Genomic DNA, 23,000 nt, shown 5'->3' on the forward strand with positions numbered 1-23,000 from the left:
TTTCCACAAATAAATATATATTTAAGTTATTCAGGTCTAAGGTTACTTACACACTTATTCTCTCCAATATGCCAATGAATATTGCTGCAAAAATTCTTCCAGAATTTCTAGTTTAATTTTTGATTTACATTTAAACTATTTTTTTCTATCCTCATGTTTTTTTCTTCTGCTAAAGCTTACAGAATAACAGTTTCTTTCAACATTTTGAGAATTCTCTCACCCTGCCATCCCTCTTTTTAAAGCCTCTTAGTGATGTTATGTTATTCATGCACAACTGTTTGAAGTTTCTATCTTATTTGAAACAAAAACTAGGAGATGACAACCCTTCTGGAGACAAATACAATTCCAGATGGCAACTGGAGCTGAATGAGGCTCTCAACTCAGAGCCAAGGTAAAGAGAAAAGTTCACTGACAAAACCCGATCAGTATAAGAAAGGAGCATTGACATAGAAACGTCTACATTTCATTGATTTAAATTTCATCTTTTTCATTGACTCTATGTAGGTTCTGTGTACTTCATAGTAAAATTACTGGGCAACACCTGTTGTTCAGTATTAAGAGGCAGTTAAGTATGAGACATAGTTTACTAATAAATTAGCTGATGTCAAAGAGGTCACTTCAAGGAGTGATGGAAATAAAATCCTGGGCTCTCTGAACACTTCAAAGTTTAGAAACTCTGAGTCTACCATATGCATTTGCTTCTAAAACTCCTCCATCTAGATGTAGGAATGGAAGCAGAATTTCATGCCTCTGAAGTAATAAGCAGTTGCAGAACTCCCTCCAAAAAGTTGACCTCTAATCAGTTGTCATGGAAGAGATCACCAGCGTTCCACCTCTACACCATCCCCATAGGTCAAGCAACAGTCATACCGACACAGAATTAATTCAATAACTCGAGCTCTCCTGATCAAGAAGGTTTTTTTAAGTGTCAGAAGCAAAAAATTCACTTGACCATATAGTAAAAAAAAGCAGAAAAGCTCTAAAAGCCATATGTAAAAAACATAACCATTTCAGAATTATAATGCTATATAGAACAAAACACACGCAACTTAGATTTCTCTCTGTTGTGAAATATTTTTATCACAAATATTTTCAAGACATCTGGGGTTTCAGAAAATGAAAACAAAGCAGCAGCAACTATTTTGTACAAAGGAGCAGCGATTATTACTAGAATTAATTTTTCCTTTTTATTGGTGGGGGCAACCTTTGTTAAATTTAACTTAATTTCTTCCAAACGTTCATTTAATGCTATCTGGCAGTAAGTTTTAATTATATAGTAAGTCTGGAAGTTAATAAGCCAGGATCATTAACAAAAAGGTTATAAATACAGTTTGTATATTTTTATTTATAGGATTTGAACATCTATCACAATCTAAAAATATACACACAGGTATATGCTTAAGAGTATTGTGACAAAAGGCATACTTTAGTTATAAAAAAGCTAGTATACCTGAAACTCAACTCATCATTAGTGTTCTTCATCACATCCATAGTCAGAAAAATTATCCTTGTATACAAAAAAGTTTTACATTTCAATCTTTTATGGACAAGCTTTCAAGTTCTTACAGAGTAAATGTGGTTAGAATCACAGAACAATGCAGGCTAGAAGGGACCTCTGCAGGTCTCCAGTACAACCCACCACTCAAAGCAGGGCCAGCCTCAAATTTAGATCTGGTTGCCCAAGAACTCATCTTGGTAAGTTATGAAAATCTCCAAGCACAGAGATTCAACAACTTCTCTGTTTATCCATTCTCATTGTGACTTTTTTCTCCTCATTGGAAGATTCCTAACTGCAGCTAGGGACCTTGTCCTTACCTCTTACTCTTTCACCATACAAAAGCCTGGCTCAATCTTCCTTAAAACCCCCCTTCCACTCTATATATTGTAGTTGTACATTGTAGTTGTAACTATAAACTTAACAGAAAGTGTGTGAAAAGAATAAGAAGCGTAACTTAAAAATAAATTATGTCAAAAAATACAAGCATAATCTGACCAACAAAATCACAAGCAACCACTCAGTAGTGCTCATGATGAACATAGACAATACAGAGCATCAAGTTGATTCAAACTCAACGCGTCAAATTATCAATAAAGGAAGAACAAACCTGGGCCACTTTAACGGAATTTTGAGTAGAACCACCAGCATGATATTCTACTTTGAACTTTTTCACAAGTTCTTCAAATCTGTTTAAAAAAAAAAGGTAGAGAAGAAAAAAGTTAAACTCTAAATTTTTTGTTTGTTTTCAAAAGAAAACATGGAGATTAAAAGTAGATTACATCATGTTATTTGAAAACAAGAAATTCAGATACATTAGCTGTTACATATGGTGCAAGCTGGAAACAACTATTTACATTTTGTCCAAATTACAAAGCAAAGTGTGACATTAACTTGAATCCTTTACCTGAAAGTTGCAAGTGTAGTAAATAACTGAAAAAAACATTATCCGAAGCACAAGCTTGATTGCAATGAACTGTTAGATTGATAAAATATATGCTTGAAGAAAAATTATATAAATGAAGACATTCAGATACTTATTCCATCTTATTATAGGTAGAAACAGAATGTAAAATTAAGTGAGAAGATTGAGGAGATTGGTGTCTATTTCAAAAATAACTTGACCCAAACAATGGTGCTATGTTTTACGTTTTCATATGAAATAGTACATTTTGACAGGTGAAGCACTTTTATGAACAAATCTACTAGGATGTGAGAAAATCTGATAACAGAAAAGCCAAGTGTCTCCAGATGAGCTTTCAAATCCTTCAAATCATACTACTGTGAAAACATAGCACACTCTGGTAACATTCAGTAATATATTATTAGGTTTGAACATTGAAACAAATATTTAAACTTGAACAGAAATATCTACCCTCATATTTCAGATCATATTTCAGGGTTAAGACACAGATAAAATTCTATAAGTCACTCTTCCTTGTCTAGGGGACTTTTTGCATCTCTGATCACAGTACACCACAGCTTAAAAACCAGCCTTCTCTCTAGTCACAGGCTGTAGAAAAGGGTGTCCCAGAAAAGAAAACTAGAGTAAGCAAGTTGTGAGGACTGCAGGGAGGCTGTGCACAAATACTGTATCATGCCTTTAAGTTCTAAGCACACTTCAAAGTGAGTGGATTAAACAGCAGGATTAACAACCTCAGAAGGCATTAGACTCAGAAGTACTCCTGCATGCAGGTTAAAATGTTTACTTGTTTGCACATTTGTTTGCATATTTGAGGTTCAAAATGACCTCAAGGTCAACACTAATTAATAGCATAGATTCGCCCTTAAAGTCTACTAACTTTACATGTTTACCTTTAACAAATGAAGCCTGCCCAATTAGATGTATTTCAACATACTTTATTGTATTCATCTCTAGCATCTTTTAAAACAGTGACACATCTTTATTTCAGACACAGTGAAAAATGAACGCTATCTGCCAACCCTACCCTTCCTCTCTCCCTCACAATCCCAATCTCCTTATAGCATGTGAACAATGGCTTCGGGGATAGATTTGTCAAATAATGACTTGTTTGTTTAAAAGGTTTTGATTTTCAATACCATGTTACTAATAAGAGCATTTTTATTTCTACAGTACTTTCCAATTTAAAATGTTTGAATAATGAGCTACTCACCTTAGCAAACTACTGATGGGCAGACAATTAGAAAGAATCAAGAACTAAATTACTACATATGATTCTCACAGTTATCCACACTACTAATTATCCACCAATTCTATGTCAAGCAATTGAAACCTCAAATGATAGTAAGTAGCTAAGAGTGGGGAAAAAACAACAAAAAACAACAGGTCTCCTAACAATTGCTTCTCAAGCAAAGACATACAAACCATCACAAACCACGTAAGTATTTTGGCAATATTTTTTCTTTAATTTAGTTAACATTTTACCTTTTCAATCAATTTGGGTGTGTACTGCCCAAATCACATGGTTATTTTTGAATTCTTGTATATCTACAAGCATGCCAATTGATATTTTAATTCCTTTACCTAAAGACATCTAACGTTTCTATGTCCGTACTATTTAATGGCATGTTAAACCTTATAAACCCAGTATACTGTAGTTGATGACCTACATTAGCAGCTCTAAATCTAGATGAGTATGTATTTAAATACTTATCTCGTAGTTTGAATTAATAAAATAGGTGGTATCTGAATTTCGGTATAAAAATTGGAAACAGCCTTGAAATACTGTCTGTATTATGAAGATTTCAAGGTGACAGTTATGTAATCTAAGAAATAATCTGAACAAATTATTTTACAATTACTTAATAGAATAAGACAAACAATGGCAACTGTCTTTCATTATTTGAGATTGAACATTAAAAGACCTTAATTTTCTTCGAATTAAGATAGTAAACGCACACCTCTAAAGGTCTGTTATACGAAGTAGAACACGAGTTTGTACAAATACAAGAAAAGTAATTTTTGCTGGTCATTTTCCATGACACATCACAAGGATGATATAAATTGTGTTGTTTTAATCCACAAGAGCCTGATAAGCAAGTTGTACCAAGAATGACCTCAAAATTAAGAATGCCAATAGCTTTTTATCTTAAGAAAATGAACAGTTACATGGAAATTTTTCAAAGTGTCAGCAGATGGCACAGGCAGGGTGAGAACACTGACTTTGTCACTGTCTGCTGTATGTCTGACCTGCAAAGAGAAGACTGTCATTCCAGCATGCCTCAGAAACATGGTATTTGCTTTTATAAAACTCTCAATTTTAAGGAAGGAAGTTCAACTGTAGAAACTGCTCTGAGGCCTGGGAATGCTACAACAGGGCTTCTGTGTGTGCTTCAGGACTAAGCTGTTATCACACTTAGGATAATTCAAGAAAATTAAAACCTTATGAGCAAGAGTGAATAATATTTTTGTTTCACATTCTGCAATTGTTGGTCTTTCTGAGTATTTCTTAAGGCTGTGCTATATCTGAGAACTGTGACCCTTCTCCTGACCTAGCAACATACCATTACCTTAAATAACAGAATAATAAATCCCACAATCAGCACCATATAGAGGGGCCCCTATTTTTGGTACCATGAATTTGTTCGCCACATTACAGAGTATTTTAACAAAAACAAGTTTGCATTTGCAGCAGCATATGTTTTCAGCTGTGATACTGCTGATCAACTCTAGCACTGACCAAAGAGGATATGTTAATGTTTTGCTCAATTATACTAAAAGCAATAACACTTCTGTCAGTTGCCTTTTTTTCCTCCCCTTTTTTAAAAAGGATTGACTCCTAATTGAACTTGATACTGAAAGGTGAGCCTTTTCAGTAGCTTCATTTTTGACAGAATTAATGGCTATTAAAAAAAAAAAGTCTAAGAAGGTAATGGAAGAAGCTAGTATATAAAAGAATACAAACAAGAATGAGAATAAATTTTATGCTTTTTTTAAAAAAAAAAAAAAACAAAATACACCTCCTTACATTACAGGAGGTGGAGGCTTATTTTTAAAAGGTACAGACTCCTCTTGCATATGCCATACCATTACCTTGAACTGGAGACAGCTGTTAGAATTTCCCCCCAGTAAGTATCACTAACAATTTCACCACGCTGTTTGTCACTCAAACCATTCATAACCTAAGCATCACTATTCATCTTCTCTTACCAAACTGTGTTTAAACCTCACACTGTTCCTTCTCATAGCATCTCTTAAAAAGCATGATTTCCCTTACTATACAGATAAATGCACTTATCTTAATATCTAATCCCTTCAGACAGCTGCAAAGATTATCTGTGACAGCTATCCTTCTGACCAGCTCACCTCTCTCCACATCCCTCTTCTAGCCCCTTCTCAGTCATTTCAAGCAGAAGCCACTTCTCTACGTTTTCAAGGCCCTGCAAAGCATTACGGCCATCCTTCATTCCGTACACTCAGATTTACAACACCTTCCGGGCGCAAAGTGGTCAACAAAAATACCTTTTCCCTCACTAACCCATGATATCATCCAATGTCCAGTTACTAAAATTTTCTATGAATATTAGGCAATCTACTTTAAATCTTCCTTCAGACTATCTTTCACCATAATGTCTAAAAAAAAGTCATCAGCAAGGCTGTGTGATTTCCTGAGGCTATTCTCCAGCCTAATGACTGGCAACCCTCTCCTGGATCAATACCCATCTCTCATAACTCACTTTATACACAAAATCTGAGGCTTTTTTGAGCTGGGACTATCTTCATGTTCTATGTTACACAGCAACAAATGCAGTCATGTTTGGCTCACCATGGTTTCAAAACCAAACTAACAACAAAAATAAGCACATAAAACATTCCCTACAACTGAAGGCATACAACATAAGGCAATGGAGCTGCAGTAAGAAAAATTAAAACAATTCAAGTAATGCTGTTAAGTTTTTGGACAACTTATATTAGACTACAAAGAAACGTTTTTGAAGAGTAAAATGGCCACAGAACACCAACATTTAACTGTCTTAGAGAGAGCACCAGGAAAAACCACTTCTGATGCATATGTCAGAAACTACTTATCTGCAAGAAGTAAAGAAAAGTAATCTCTTGTTTTTCAGCAGGGTGTGTTGCCCCGGATATCTTTTGATATATCTGCTTATTACTTAAAATGTATTCAACAGTATACATCAGCAGGGAGCTACACTTTAAACAAAATCATCTGCCAAAAACAGCTAGAGAGGAGAGAAAAATAATTTTTGCCCTTTTTGCTTTTGTATGTCAGATAATGACAGTCTGAATCTAAGACAAAAATCTGGTTATTCTGTATAATAATAATCCAATATTTCCAATGGATAGTACTTTTTTGTTTGGTGTTATAAAAACCTTCAAAACCACTAAGATGGAAACCTCTTAAATAAGCAATAAAAGGTTGCAAGTTGCACATAAGTCTGTAATTTCTTTTTCTTTGGAGGTAAGTTGGGGCTGGGGAGGCAGCCTTTGTTGATCCCTCTAGAGAGGAATGTAGACTAGGATTTGGTATGTTTTCAAGCTATTGGATGAATTTTAATTAGATTTTAATTAAAAATCATAATTAATGGTGATTCTGACACCTTTCCCAGATATTTATTTTTAGTTATGAGGTAGTCATATTAAGACATGGCAATAGCTTAAACATTCAGCTGTGAAGAGAACCAGACTAATACACTAACAGTTAGATGTTTGATCCTTTTAATTGCATTTTTTAAAATCTACTTAAATCTTCAAATTAAGTAACCTGTGTCAGAATGTCTATGAAACCACTCCATAAATTAAAGAAAAAAATATGTGAGAGAGTGAGCATCATATTATACAACCTGTTTTAATAATACTAAAAGCTCAGTAAAGCTACAAAAAAGTACCAAACATAATTTCCATTTTTTAAGAAAACCCTCAAGGAATAAATCAACACAAACAACTAAATAATGCCAAACCTGCATCCTGATTGTTTTGCAGGGCATGGCAGAAGTAGTTATGCATACATCTGGACAAGCCTGTCGTCTGTCACATTCTCAGTTTCATCATAGCCTGGGCCAATGCCAGAACGATGCAGGCAGCCACAGAGCCAGGCAGATGGGGCACATGTTGTAGAAAGACAACCTTCCCTGGTCAGTGTTAGCAGGCAATCTGAAGCCCTCATAATTTGATTCTAAGTAAAATCTAATTCAGATTTAAGGAAAAGGTCTAGTCTCAAGATTCAGACATTATAATTAAACCACAAGGCATTATTTTTAAACAGAAGTAAAAGGAAGAATACTTTAGGACAAATACTGTGGGTAAAAAGATAAGTAATTCATATTTTTAACTCTAAGAAGTGTACCCAATTTCTCTAAATTGTACAACTTGGTGTTCAAAGTTCAAACCCTAGAAAGGATAGTTATATATATGAACTATTTTATCCCTAGTCTTTGACGTATAACCAATTAAGATTGAGATGCAGATATAATTGGTTGTTCTTACTTAAAATTGGACCTGAAAGAGCAAAAATATTGCCTTTTAGAAATGAGCTACAATCGGAGAGGTACATGAGAAAACTGTGTAACAGCTGCTTGGCAATGACTGACTTTACCCAGAGCTAGTTTTTCTCCTTATTAGCTTGGCACAGAATTAAAGAGCTTGGGAATGGGTAGGGGAGTAGAGGGGAAGAATGAAACATGCTAAAAAGGAAGTATTGGAGACAGGTTAGCACCATGGACATATAACACAACAGAAAGCGAAATGTGTTAGGAATATGATTGCTACAATTGAATATAGCAAATTATCATATTTTTCTCCTTTATTTACTAAAGTTCAGAAAACAGTGACTCTTCATGGAAGTATTTACTGTTGCAAACCAGAATTTCACATGAAGTATTTTCCTAATCACCTCATCCAAACAAACAGCAAATGAAAAAAGCCAGTAATTCCAACCAGGTTAGGATTATGAGTACCAAATGTTAATATATGAAAGAAGGGGGAAAAAAAATGCATAGGCAAATTGCAAGATTCATAGCTTTGAAATATTTTACCACAAATGTTAGCGAGGTTGAAAAAAAATGCACTTAAATGTCAGTTTGATAAAAGCCAAAAGAACATTTTCCACATGTGTTTGCATTTAGGCATATTGAAACAAGATGGAAAAAGTAACAGTCATTCAAATGTAAGGTTAAAACATCAGCTCTTAAGGATCATGATTTAAAGACATTTCTCAAAGTAATTTTTTGTTTTTTCTTTTCTCAGCAGTCAGGCAAATTTATGCGAGTGTTCTTGAATAGCCCTCCTTATTCCAGATTATCTGGATATCTTCCTCCTCTACATTATTTCAAAAATGTACATGATTACACGCAGAAGCATCAGCCACCACAAGGCAAATTTTACTGTTGATATTCCAAAATGATACAGGAAAATGAAAAGAAAAACTATACCACTAGATTATTAAAAGATTACATTTCTGATCCTAACTGTTGCTAAATGCTACAAATACATACACACATTATATATACACAGAGTACCTTCATGAACCTCAAATATATATTATATATTATTACTATAGTATAGGTCAAGACGACTAAAATTTCTCTCCCTCTATTAAATTTTTAATCAAAACATTTTACAGTTTCATCCAAGGATAGGTAATCAGAAATACTATTAGAAAATTTCTGTCAGTTCAGTAATTCACTACAAGTTTATGCTTTTCCCCCACCGTCTTTTTGGAAGGTCTTCCAAATGATCAGCCAAGACTCAAAAATTTTGCGGATACATCTAGGGATTTGCACCATAGTATCTGTTGCAAAACACCATAGCCAGAAACAGCTCCCTGCCCTTATGCATAGCCAATAAGCGTCAAAAGACGTTCCAGGCAGGAAAAATATGTAGCATTTACCTTCTTCATCCTTGGATGCGCCAAAGTATGTTCTGGAGCACTAAGAAACGAGGTCATTTCCTTTGTTATTTCTCAGCAATATTACAAAAACATTTACACTTGCTCCTGATGTTCCCAGTATACATTTGGCAGCTTGTATACAAGAATACTACTTCCAAAAAAACTGTCATTTTCTGTTTGCATCTCGTAAGTAGTATGGGAAGAACACATGCTTTCTGAGACCTACCAGTAAATTCTTCGTGTCCAAATTTCCTCGCTAACTAACCAATGAAAGGGCAAGTTGTTTTTCATATTAGAAAATAGTGTACTTCTTAATCCTTTTAACATCAATAACTTTGTCCTGCAATAAAAATGCAGGAAAACAAGTAACACTGACTAGTTTTGAAAATAAGACTAGATTTACAAAATTAAAAGCAAGTTAGAGATCATAATCCTAATTATGCAACAATCATATGAGGCCACAATAGATGCTTCCCACTTGTCACAGTAGAGACCAGGTGTTAACTGTCAATAAACATTTAGTGAACACTAATTGAAACTGCTGTTTCACAAGCATCAACTTACTCCAGCTCACATCAAAGTGAAAATTTGTTTAACTCAATAGAATATTTGCCAAGAATATTTTAATATTAAAAGTATCCAGTCATCAAGAGATCTTAGACCTTATCTTTGCTACAATTTAGATTATCTAAAACTGTAGTGCAAATCATATTAAGCTGCCTGTAAAGAGCTGACAAAAAAAAAAAGTCATATGCACACTCACACCTGGTAGAAAGAAATATTTTACTATAGTAACTTTACAATTTGTGCTTTTATCTATAAATACATCAAAACAGTAAAACAGCAAAAATTAAGTTAACCAAGTTGCAAAGTTTGGGTTTCAATTCAGAGCCAATAAAATATCAGAAAGTTTTGCAGACAGTTGTTCCAAAACCAAATTATAAACTAATTGTTTCCATACATCACTCAGATTAAGAAGCATTTTATCTGAGTAATATTCTCTATTAACACAAAGTCCAAAACAATGGTGACAGTTGTTAACCACAATCTAAATCAATTTTTTGTTCTTTACAATAATATAAATGGTTCATGTCAATTCAACTACACTGCTAAAACATCTATTTTTCTTCACCCCTTGTGCTATTTTAAATTTTTTTAAATCAGTAACCAGTCAGTAAATTTAAACCAAGAAAAAAATTAAAAATACATCAGGATATTTAAGTAGACCAAGAAGACAGTATACGTCTACTCTAAGCTCCTATTAACATGCAGTGAACTATAATAATTTTCCTCACGAACAAATAACGCAGAAAACCCTGCTTTGAGCACAACCAACAGTAAGATTTCCATTTTAGTTCTCTTTAACCTTCCTGCTTCTCAGTGCAGGTCTGTCTTGAATCATAGAATCATAGAGTTGTTTAGGTTGGAAAAGAACTTTAAGATCATGAAGTCCAACTGTTAACCTAGCACTGCCCAGTCCACCACTAAACCATGTCCCTAAGTACCACATCTACACATGTTTTTTAAATACCTCCAGGGATGGACTCAACCACTTCCCTGGGCAGCCCGTTCCAAGGTTTGACAACCCTTTCGGTGAAGAAATTTTTCCTAATATCCAATCTAAACCTCCCTTGGCGCAACTTGAGGCCGTTTCCTCTTGTCCTATCGCTTGTTACTTGGGAGAAGAGACCAACACCCACCTCGCTGCAACCTCCTTTCAGGTAGTTGTAGAGGGCGATAAGATCTCCCCTCAGCCTCCTTTTCTCCAGGCTAAACAACCCTAGTTCCCTCGACCGCTCCTCATAAGACTTGTGCTCTAGACCCTTCACCAGCTTCGTTGCCCTTCTCTGGACACGCTCCAGCACCTCAACATCTTTCTGGTAGTGAGAGGTCCAAAACTGAACACAGTATTTCAGGTGCGGCCTCACCAGTGCCGAGTACAGGGGCACGATCACCTCCCTACTCCTGCTGGCCACACTGTTTCTGATACAGGCCAGGATGCAACTGGCCTTCTTGGCCACCTGGGCACACTGCTGGCTCATATGCAGCCAGCTATCTATTAACCAATACCCCCAGGGCCTTTTCCGCCAGGCAGCTTTCCAGCCACATATCCCTTAAGATAGTCCCCTACTAATAGCAGATCAAAAACACGGGCAATATTTATTACCACAAGCACACACGCATACTCCCAAATGTATTTCCTTTTTGTAAGTTTTTGACAAGTATGTAATCATGTGTCCACATCTTTATTTTCATTAGGTGGCATTGGAAACTACAGAAGGAATTAATGGTTTATTATCAACATCTTAGGATACTTGGGAGGGAGGACGGGAGAAGATTTAAGAAAGAAGGAACCAGAACTGTTCAGAAGGGATAACTTGGAAATATGTTCCTTTCACTTTTGGAAAAGTCAAAACCTGGCTCTCCTACAAGCAGGAGAAATTACACTGGTGGGATGACATCCAAGGACTGGATACATAGAATAGACTGCTACCTGAGAAGATGCATAAATTGCCTACTAGGGAGACAATTATAGGACAATCTATAGAGTCAGTGTAATATACTCAAACCAGCCATAAACAAATGAGATCAGGATTTGGAAGCAGTCTAGCCACAGCAGCCTTATGTTTAGGAAAAGTTCTTTTTGCTAAAACACAGAGTAAGTTTTCCCATGCAAACGTCCATGCTACTGCAGTTAAATTGATTCTGATACTTACACCAGCTTATTTATAGGTTTCTCAAGTGTTTTGACCACAACACTATTGTCTGCAGTGTAGATATATGCTAAATTTCTAAAATGTAAAATAGTAATCTTGACTAACCCAGAATAAGCCCTGTAGGTTATTGGGAGCAGCACACACTGGTAATACCAGAATCATTTAACTTGATTGGTTTACAGCATTTTGTTCAGTGATCACAGCAACATGAGAAGATGGGTTAAAACAGTATAGGTTGAAGGGTCAACAGGTGCTAATAATGCAAAAATATTTATCTGAATGAGGTAATATAAAATGTTCTCTTTTATCTCAATATTCTATTGATAATTGAAAAAAGCAAACCCAAACAGCTAAATAATCAATGGAGAGTAAAAATTACTAGCTCTAAAGGAAACATCCTCTTGCCACCAAAACAGAAAGGCCTCTTCAGACTTGTAATATACTTTACAAGAGGAAGATGTGTAAACAAAAGAAGGTAAACATATAGATTGTAAGTAGCATTAGAAGCACCAAAGGTGACAAAAAGACTTGACACTGATGCCATTCTTTAAACAATTTCCTTTTAGGAATAGGGTTTGGGAGTCTTTTTTCCCGTCTTTCATACAATTCTCCCTAAATCTTTGCATAGGTTTTTTAGAAATGAATTGTTTGAACCACTGAATTCTGGAATTTTCAATAATAGAAAAATGAAGCAACCAGATTAACAACTTTGATTAATTACTCTTACATTAAGTTTTTTACTTGAGTGGTGATATTTTCAGCTGCAAAACAAAACCTGCCGTGTTGTATCAGCACAAAACCTTCAAACGTTGAGGGAAGAGGCCAAAGGAGATACTATGAATTGCACACAGTAGAAAAAAAAAATGTTTAAAATACATTCTTCAGTAAGGACCAAAACAAAGATGCTGGATAATCCTTAAAAATAATACACTGAATGTTGATGAATTTGGGGTTCTCTCAAGGATGCAAGCCTTATATAGGGCTTGTCTAGTTAGGACCCTTTCCAGAAGATTCCTAGAACTAGATAACATACTCAGATTTCAGGAAGTGAATAATGTTCTGAATTAGAAAGCAACTATGTATTCTTCTCTATCTGTAAAAGGTGACTGTCTTCAATTAACCTTCTTTCTCAAAAATGTTTCACTATTATAGCGTTACTAGGCTCTTCATCAGTCTTCCAGTTTTTGAGATTTTCATATACATCATAATACAATAATAATAATAGTGAGTGCATGCTTATTCTTACAAGGAGATGATAAGTCTCCATTTCAACGTATTTTCTAGTTGAAGCTTTAGTTACTTGACAGAATATCTCCTGCAGAGATTAGCCTATTATTACTTGCTACAGACCCTCCCTGAAAGCAAGAAGCCCATTTTCTCCAGATGACTCATTAACAAGCACAACAGAATGAAGTGTTCCAGCCTGAAATGCCAACAGCTAAAAATAACTCATCCCCCAGCCTATGACAATTCAGTCCATCTCTTCACTCCATAAGCACAATCTCAGAGGGTCACCTTTTGGGGAAAAAAATTAGCATATGCAATGAACAGGGGGAAAAAAAAAAACACCACCACCCAAAAATCACAAGTTAATCAAAAGCTGCAAGGGAATAGTACTGCATAAATCATTTCAAACAGCAATGTTCCAAGCAGCACTAAAAGGCTAATTCCACAGCAGAACAACAATTCATGGAATGAAAAGAAAGATCTAAACATTTGACCCAAATATGACAACATTGAGAGGCTCCTTCTGATAAAAACCAGTCATTTTGACTTCCCCTGTATACACCCTGCCATTACAACACTAACAAGACATGTTTAGTGATACCCTGTGTTAGTCTTCATGCTATTATTAAGCAGCTTATGGTCAGCTGTTAAGTTTCACAGAATCACACCAGCTCTTTTGCTGAACAATCTTTCTAAAGAGCAGCATTTCGTCACAGGAGTTGTGCATGAAAGAATTTATCTCCCCTCCCAAGAACACTGGAATGAAGGAGGAAGAAACTTACTTTCTTACCCTCAGTCCTGCAAAAACTAGGAAAAAAAGAATTAATCTGTCTTATGAAGTATAGAAATACATTATTGACCGGGAAATGTGGGAACTCAGCAGCTACACACCACTGAAGGTTAATTTCTACGTCTGGAAAGCTGTTGGAACAAAACACCAGTGCAAAAGCACCTGGTAGTTAACTGTCAGTGACCATTAATTGGATATCAACATTTTCTTTACAAATTAATATACATTTCCTTCTTCAACAAGATAACTGGCCTAGTATGGAACAGAGGAAAAGTAGACATAATAAATCGCAACTTAAAAAAATGTTCCTGGCATTTTCTCATGTGACGTTCTCATAAGCAGACTCAGGAAATATGCAATAAAACTAAGTATTCTTAGGTTGTTACACCAGTAACTGAAAAGCATCAACTAAAACTATAATTTTCTATATAATCAAATTACATCTCAGGCTTGGTCCAGATGTGATTACCCTGTTCTGTTTTGCAGGCAGTATTTATTAGATAATCAGGCGCCTAAACTTAGCAAAACCTAAACAGAATTAAAAAAAACACCACTTTGCTCAGTGTTCCCAATACAATTAAGAAAAAAAAATTCAAAATCTTTTAAAATTAAAGCTAGTGAGGACTAGCACTGATGAAACAAATTTAAGGAACAAAGACCAAACAGGAAGTAACTGGGATTAGGCAGCAGTATCACCAGGGGCCGTGGGAAGGTGTCTGAAGGTTACAGAGGATCAAAACTGTAAAAACTAGTCAGCAATGTAACTCCATTGTGGCAGCTGAGGGAGATGTGGGAGCAGGAGGGCATATATTTTTCTAGAATATAGTAGTAAGGATAACAAATGTTAGATGCAAGGAAAATGTACTCTTTTCTACTCAGTAGTAATGAAAACGCCAACTGTCAAGTCCAATTTCGTAGCCTACTTTGAGATTAAAAGCAGTTTGGAGAATTAATTGGAAGGCAAGTAGAATAAGAGATATTAAACGTGATGTATAAGAAAAGATTGAAGAAATTGAGTTTAGTCAATAAAAGAAATGTCTAGAAACAAGACGGACAGTTGAATAATGACTCTTACACAGAAATCATTTCTTCATATGCCTTGCAGGCTGGCAGAAATGAGCTTAACTAAGACTTAGACTATACGTTACAGAAAGCTAACCACACATAGGGAGACACCCTACAGAGAGGAGGGAGAATCTCCTTCACTCACATTTTGAGAACAGTTAGACAAACTTTTAGATATTCCAGCTATGTATGTTTAGCTTGGTGCTATACAATGGACTTGAGGCTCATACCAGCCCTCTGTGTCTATAATTAAAAGTACAGGAGAAAACAGAATGACATTTCCTCAGTTATCTTATCTCTAGGTTGAACATTCCTTTAATCTTCTACACATAACAACACAAAAGCTCCCACAGGAGAAAAAACAACATACAAGGAAATTGCAAAGGAGCTTACCACACACTGAAGTTTTGAAGAAAACGGAAGTCAACAACTCATTTTGTTTCAAACGTAATCTTTCACGTTAAGGTCACGGAAGATAAAGAATACCCAGCTCTTCAAGAAATCAGGCAACTGTAATGAAGTGCCACAGACACCCAAAGCAATCATAACCACTTCTCCAAGTGGTAGAAACATTTCTTTAACTTCCCCTTTCACAAATAAAGAAAAATATTACAAAAAAAACCACCAAAACTGAACCTAAATCTCCCGTTGGGGAGAGGAAAAAAGGAAAACACATGTAAGAACAGCAACAAATAAAACCAAACCAAACAACAAAAAAACACACATCTTTTTGTAGTATCTGTACTAAGTATTTAACATGATGAGAATGACACAAGAGTCCACAAAGACTAGAAAAATAGCTCAAAGAGCGATTTTGAATGGCTAGACAAGACCAGAATGAGAGCGTTCCCATAGGCAAATCTGAATGTCCTTAGGTTGATATGAGACACTGGTTTTAGAAAATGTATTTTTTAAGATGACATCAAGACTTCAGATTGAGTGATGTATGGGTGTGCATGAAGTAAAAATAGTCGTAAAACAATAAAGGACCCTGACCTAAATACTACTGCTCATGTATAATATCAATGAGGTTGAAAAATCTCAATGTTATGATTGTTCTCTGCTCCTCCTAATAAAAATGGAGAACATCATCACGCCAGAGTGAAAATAAACAGCATGAACATCATAAGCAGCTTTCGTCCTCATCACCTTAAAAGGGAAACAGTGAAAGACTGAAACAGGTACAGAGAAGAGCAACAGGCATAATCAAGTCATGGAAGTGCTTTCACATGAATGAAGACGACCAGGACACAGTCTAGAAGACTCAACTATGGAAAGAAACAATCAAGATCTATAAACTTATCAGTGGAATAGGTTGTGATTATTCACATCATGTCATAATACAAGAGATAAAGGGCATAAATGAACCAAGCTAGTGACAGATTCCAAAGATGGAAAAGATTTACCTTCTACAAAACGTACAGTGAAGCTATGGCACTCTTTCCTTAGCAGACCATGAATGTCAGAAGCATACTGGATTCAAGAAATTACCAGATAAATTAATGGACAAAACATCTAGCAAAATTTATTTGGTAAGAAAGAAAAACTCGTCCCCACCCCCCCAAAACCCTTACCATCTCTGTTTCACAAACTGTCTAAACATTATTTGTTGGAAGCTGGGAGAATATTCAACACAAATATAGAAATTCAGTAATGCTTGCTCTATTTCACAGTCCTTCCCTCCAGTCTCAAATACTAGTAATTGAGTCTTTGAATTGACTGGATGTGACCGAACCTATGTTCTTGCATAATACCAAGCAGAGGTACATGAGACGTTTCAGCTGATTTAAGTAGCTTTTGTCACCATGACACACTGCTTTGTTATTGAGAAGACTTAGGCAGAGTATGACATTTATATCAGTGCAGCTGAAGCACTTGCAAAAAAAAAAAAAAACCAAAACCAAAAACATTTGGGCCTTATGCCAAAGGCTGGCTGGTGATGTTCGCCACCTTACAGCAATGCTACCTAATTCAAACATTTCAAGTATATTTTCTGCAGTGCATGTAGTCTTGTGGGATGATCCACAGACAGCATTACTGAGTGGAGAGCTTAAAGAAAGTGTCTCTACCTGACAGAAGATGGTGGGTGACTCCCCTGTAAGTTTGGATATGCCACTTCTGTAGGGGAACACCTCTGCAAGAGCCTGACTCTGTTGACAGGTAAAGCCTATCTTTTTCTAGCAGGAGCTCCTGACTTAGTCTCACCGTATGAAGAATGTCTCAAATTGTGTAAAAGTATTTCCCTCTCCAATTTTTACTCACTAATTATACTGTAAATATAGTAGAAGTATTAAAAAAAAGGCCTCCCCCCAAATCCTTTCCGAGATTAGAGAAGACAAGAAAGGAAGTTGAAAACAAACATATTCATCCTGACTCTCTCTAGCTAAGAATGACCAGTGGTAGTGAGAAAATTAAACTTTATACATGAAACATGCCTGAAAGTTTTCTGTTATAGAGCTGTTATTTGTATTAAGACCATATACAACTCAGTAGGAAGAGAAATGTTTCTGATCAAAGAACAAGTTGAACTGAAGCAACTTGCAACATTTTTTCTTTTCGTATTTCACGTAATTCTTTGAGTACAAAATTTTGACCAAGGTGGATTCAGACCAACAATTAAACCAATTTTATATCTTTTATTTCAATCCCTAAAGATTTAGGCTTTAAAAAATATGTTCTAAATAGGTTACTATAAAAGTCACAGTGAAATAGTAAATTCAAAATTAGAGTTTTCAGTTTTAATAAATAGTTTGATATCGTGGTGAACTCTTTAAATTGTTTGCTTGAACAGGGTCTTTTCCTAGTGGGTAGGAACAAAGCAGCTTTGAATTACAAACAATGCCCTGCAGTCAGTAAAACTCATGAGGTATTAATTTACAGTTTCATCTGTGATCAGTTAAACTGTATGTGAAATCTTAAACATCTTTTAAAAAAACACCGCAAATAGCTCAATAAGATATTTTTTAAACAGTGCTTTAACAAAAACCATACCAGATTAACTTCTATTGTCAAAACAGAGCCAAATGCAAGTTGTGTTTAAAGCCTGCATTCTAGTAACCAAACAATACCAAGAGATGTTATCCTTCAATAATATCTAAGGAGCTGAGACAGAAGTAACAAATATGGACTCAAAAACCACTTTACTCTGATTTTGAGCTCATACAAGAATAAGACAGACAAAAGTAATAATAAAAACAAAAAAACAAGTATCAGGGAAAAATGTATATATGTACACATATATACAAAATGTATATTATATATAGCAAAATAAATACAGTTTTTTGCTACAGTGCATATATCTATCTATATATAACAACTGATGGCAGTTTAACTGGTCTAGACTCAGAGTATTGTCAGCTTATGTTCTTATGTCCCTGAGCTCTTCTTCCTCTGGTTTAAAAGTGACTATGTTGTGGCTTTGTGCCATACTCAAAGGCACAACTATATTTGCAGAACTTGCTTTCGGGGGAGACAATTTAGCAGCTGTCAACTGTGAATACTGGGAACATCTGGAACATTTATACTCCTTTTAAAACACATTTATATTGCTAATATGCATTTATTTCTGAAAAGTAACTTTTCATAACTGTTGAATTAACTTTCCCTAATTGTTGAAGACTGTGTCCATTTTACAAAACTTCCTTTAACAAATATTTTTATTAATAGGTTCTCATTCATTATAGAGGAAAATTACAATGTTAAGCTTTGAATAGAAGTCCATTATGAACAATGTACATGAATATAAAATATTTGAAAACACAAGGAAACGTTTGCAGCAGTCGTCATAACTTAAAAGTAGCTAACATTCTTCACACATTTAGAAATACTTGTTTTGAAAAAATAAGACTTTAAGCCATCAGTCACAAAGGCGATTTAAAACTGTAAGACAGTTTTCACAAAAGTGTTTTACTTCCCTATAAAACTAGGGACATAAGTACATACACTTTTTTACTGCATAAACATAGATGGTAGGAAGTTAGCATAGATCATGAGTTAACTATTGCCTTTATATCACACAAATCTAAACTCCTACTGTGGAAACCACATATCACTTACTACTTTTCAATGACTTGCAATGAGAGCTACTGGAATGCTATACAGAATATTCTCATGCACAGTGGCGTATACCTAAGAGTGTCAGTGTAAGTATGTGTACATGCTTTTTTTTTAAAAATCAACTCCTGAAACAACTAGTTATATACTGTGAACACAATTATACCATTATAAATTATCACCTCATTAATAAAATAGAGTAGTTTTATTTTCATTCATGAAGTTCTTTTTCTCCACTTGTAACTCTGTTCTCTACTAATTAGTAGCAGAGTTAAAATCATTCATTAAAATATAATATGTAACACCTATTTTGAGACAACAGGTAATATTACACAATTACCAGATGTCTTAGGATTCAAACATTACATATATATATAACTACAAAAGAAAAAGAAAAAATGAACTTCCAACACATTTCAGTTAATTTCTATTTCCTGGATTTAAGACTGGATTTCTCAGTTGACTGATCTATTCTAATGTAGAAACAGTTGAACTTTAAGCAAAATTGCTGAAGTTTCAAATTACAACACAATGCAAAATGGGTTTGTACCCAAAAGAGAGCTATACAAAACATATGAAACTGTATCAATGATGCACAAAATCCTTATATTAAAATCACTCAAGTTCCAAGTCAAACACTTTAAAGTTAGGAAAAGCTGGAAATAAGACTTTGGCTCATTCTTGTGTGTGCTGTTTTCTATTTCATCTTCCTATTCAGCTTCTGGCCCTACACCCTTTATATACACCATTTATGAAGATAACTGGCTTTCTCAGCAGTGTTTTGTGACGTAAATTTCTATAGTCAAGCACTTGAATACAAGTATAAACAAATGTATTTTCATAGGATCCCACTGAGATTAAATTACTGAGTGTAATTATCCTCTTTCTGCGGAGCAAAGGTAAAAAAAATATACTAATTTTGAGTGTTCAACTTGTTATGTTTAGGACCTGTTTTCCTCTGTATACAGGTTTATCTAGTACCTAATGTTAGAAGTATAACTCCCATTCCTCTACTTACAGTTGTGTGTACTCAGCCCATTAAGATCACAAATCAAATGCTTGGAAAAAAAGAAATCACCTTTGAAAGTTAGAAAATTTACACAGAAGGCTAGAATACAATCTTGCAGGAGATTGTTCAATTCTGCTGTAAAGGAACCCTGTCTTCACTTTCCACTATCTCTCTTCTCATTCATCTTCACATATCCCATCTTCCACAGTGTATGATGCTCTGTAGACAAGGACATCTTTTCATTACACAATCACCATTCTTCTCATATTGTGCTCTGAACAGTTCTACATATAAAATAGTGTATGATCATATTGCCAAAGACCAGCGGCATAGAGATACATGCTTGTTACCAAGACTGAAGAATTTAAGACAATCACACAGCTGATAGTTACTGTCACCTTAGTGGAGATGGCAGTAACTGCCTGTATAAATGTTGTTGGTCAGTTCTAACATAAAACAAGGCAGATTACTTTAAATCACTTTCAGAGATAATGATTAGGTACATCCACACTAAAAATACTCCCAAAAGTAAACCTTGTGTTTAAAAAAATTCATGAACAATCATCGTATTGTTATCGGAACTGATATTTGACTGCACATTTGTTAGCTTGACTTGTAGAAAGGACAAATATTTCCTCAAAATGTAAATACAAGATATCACTGGACAAAGACATGTCCTGAAGATGTGAAATGAAGTATACGATATCCAGAAAAGTTTCAAAGACCTTTTTTTCCTCCTCAGTTCAGTTTCAGATCCTACAACAGAGAAGTCAAACTTGGCTGGCAAAGATTAAGCTAAATCAAGCCTTTACAAATTAAAGAGCTCTAGAAGGCTGCCTTGCAAATCTCCTGGAAAAGTGAACTGAAGCTGCTGTTCATCTTCTGAACGCGTGATTTTTTTAATATGCTTTCTAGGTTTAGGACAGGAATGTGACAGCAATGGCAATGACAGACAATCATCAATGCATCACATACGTCACAAGCTTCAAATTAAGATTCTGGAAGACAAATAAGTATATTTCCAAAGCCTTTATTGGCTGGATTTAGGAATTTTTAAATATGCGTTTTATCAGAAGAAATCTTGAACATGGACAGACCAAGAGCATATACAGCAAAAGCAAATAAACCCTGGTCACGATTTTTTTGTACCTAAAGAGGCAGAATCACAAGAAGTTCTTTTTCAGTTCCCTTTCTTTCTAAAGATGCATGTTATCCAGAAGAGCAGAGCTGAGGATAGTGACCATTTTCCATGTGTTCTCTTATTCCTGTTTTCTAGTAATGGTTTCCAAATTTTCTTTCACAACCCAATTGTCCTCCTGCATTTTCTCTGGCAAAGATATCTGAAAACTTATCATACTTTCCTCTGAGTAATAAAATTTAATTTCATTTATTATTCAATTTAGTTTCTACCTAGTATCTTCTTTTATGAAATACCTATTGAAGTCCCTTATTCCCCTTCACCCCTTTTTTAGTTATACTAAACTATTTCTGAGGGGAACAGGGGTTTTTAAGTGACCTCATCTGCAGACCTTGTCTCCTTTTGTTTGCTGGGCTGTTTCTTTCTTTCCTATTTTTAAAATTTTTCTATTTGTCTGGTTAATGTCTTTATTTGTGAGCACTTTTGGAAATCATATTAGTTTTGTGTGGCATCTGTATTTTTCAAGTGAACTGCACCCTGCAATTCACGAACTTTTAGAAGAGTCTCCAGGTGGCAGATTTCAGTCATTCCTAGGCCTTGCAAAGGGAGAGGGAAAACAGAGCATGCCTTCTTGCACATGTGGCTACATAAGAGCCCATCAAAACAGCAGTCCCACTGGTAGGAGCAGCAGAGATAAGTTAAACTTCTATGAAGAGTTATATAGGGGTAACGCTTTTAGAAGTCTGAACAGAATGACACCTACTTGGCCACTAGCTTTAACTGTTCTACCACCAAAGGCATTGCAACTTTTGGCAACTTTAATTTACAACTAATCATTTAAATAACATTAGAAGTGAGACAATTGCCTATTTTAGATAATTAGGTATAGCATTCAGAGCAAGCACCATGATCTGCTTAAATGTATTGTATTATCAGTGGTTTCAGCTCTTAACAATAACCTGCTCACAAAGAAAGAACTAGTTTCTGTTATACTTCCCCAAGGAAAAAAATGAAATCTTTTGTAACACATTATTGATAAGAAAGTATTTATGTAAACTGTTTGGCATCATAATTTCCTTTATTTCACCCTGTTATAATGCACTGATTTTTTGGTTAATACAGTAAATCTGTTGTATTAAACCTGAACGTGATTAATGATGCACTGTATCAAGCTAAGTAGAATTAAATTAGTGTGTAATTGATTAGTGTGTAATTGGAGCAGAGCTGTAGATTTACCAACTTTAATTAGGACAGCTTATTACAGATAATTTACGTTATCATAATATAAAACAGAAAATAGAAGTACTTGGTTCATCAAAAAGCTTAACTTAAGATCAGGTGGACAGCCTCATAGATTAGAGAGGTGTACAAACTAATGCCTTGGAAAGTTCTTTAAAACAAGTAAATCTTAACAAGCTAAGTCCTTTAAAGAAAGGCAAATTGCTGATTAACCTTTTACCCTGGATTTCTTAAGCAATTAGACTGTTTATACTAATTTACTATAATAGACCATTCTAGTAGAAGAGGGTAAATCTACAATGCTGCTACAATTAAACATCAAATCCTTTTAGTCAGTACGCAATATTGCCAGACTGAGAACAGAAAGATGACTACTACTCTCAAAAATGAAAAAGGAAAAAAAAGAGCCAAACAAAACACAAAACACCTTTAAGAGTG

General features: G+C 35.0%; 1 protein-coding gene across 3 annotated transcripts in view; it reads right to left on the bottom strand.

Moving 5' to 3' along the window:
- The window catches only part of ADK (adenosine kinase), a 300,617-nt gene that overhangs the window by 215,183 nt on the left and 62,434 nt on the right, over positions 1–23,000 (bottom strand). For all 3 annotated transcript variants that reach the window (XM_075155352.1, XM_075155350.1, XM_075155351.1), the window contains one exon: positions 2,106–2,184. In XM_075155352.1, coding sequence (XP_075011453.1) covers positions 2,106–2,184 — 79 coding nt within the window. The remainder of the gene's footprint in view (positions 1–2,105; positions 2,185–23,000) is intronic.

Source organism: Calonectris borealis, chromosome 7, assembly GCF_964195595.1.
Source record: "Calonectris borealis chromosome 7, bCalBor7.hap1.2, whole genome shotgun sequence".
Lineage (NCBI taxonomy): Eukaryota > Metazoa > Chordata > Aves > Procellariiformes > Procellariidae > Calonectris > Calonectris borealis.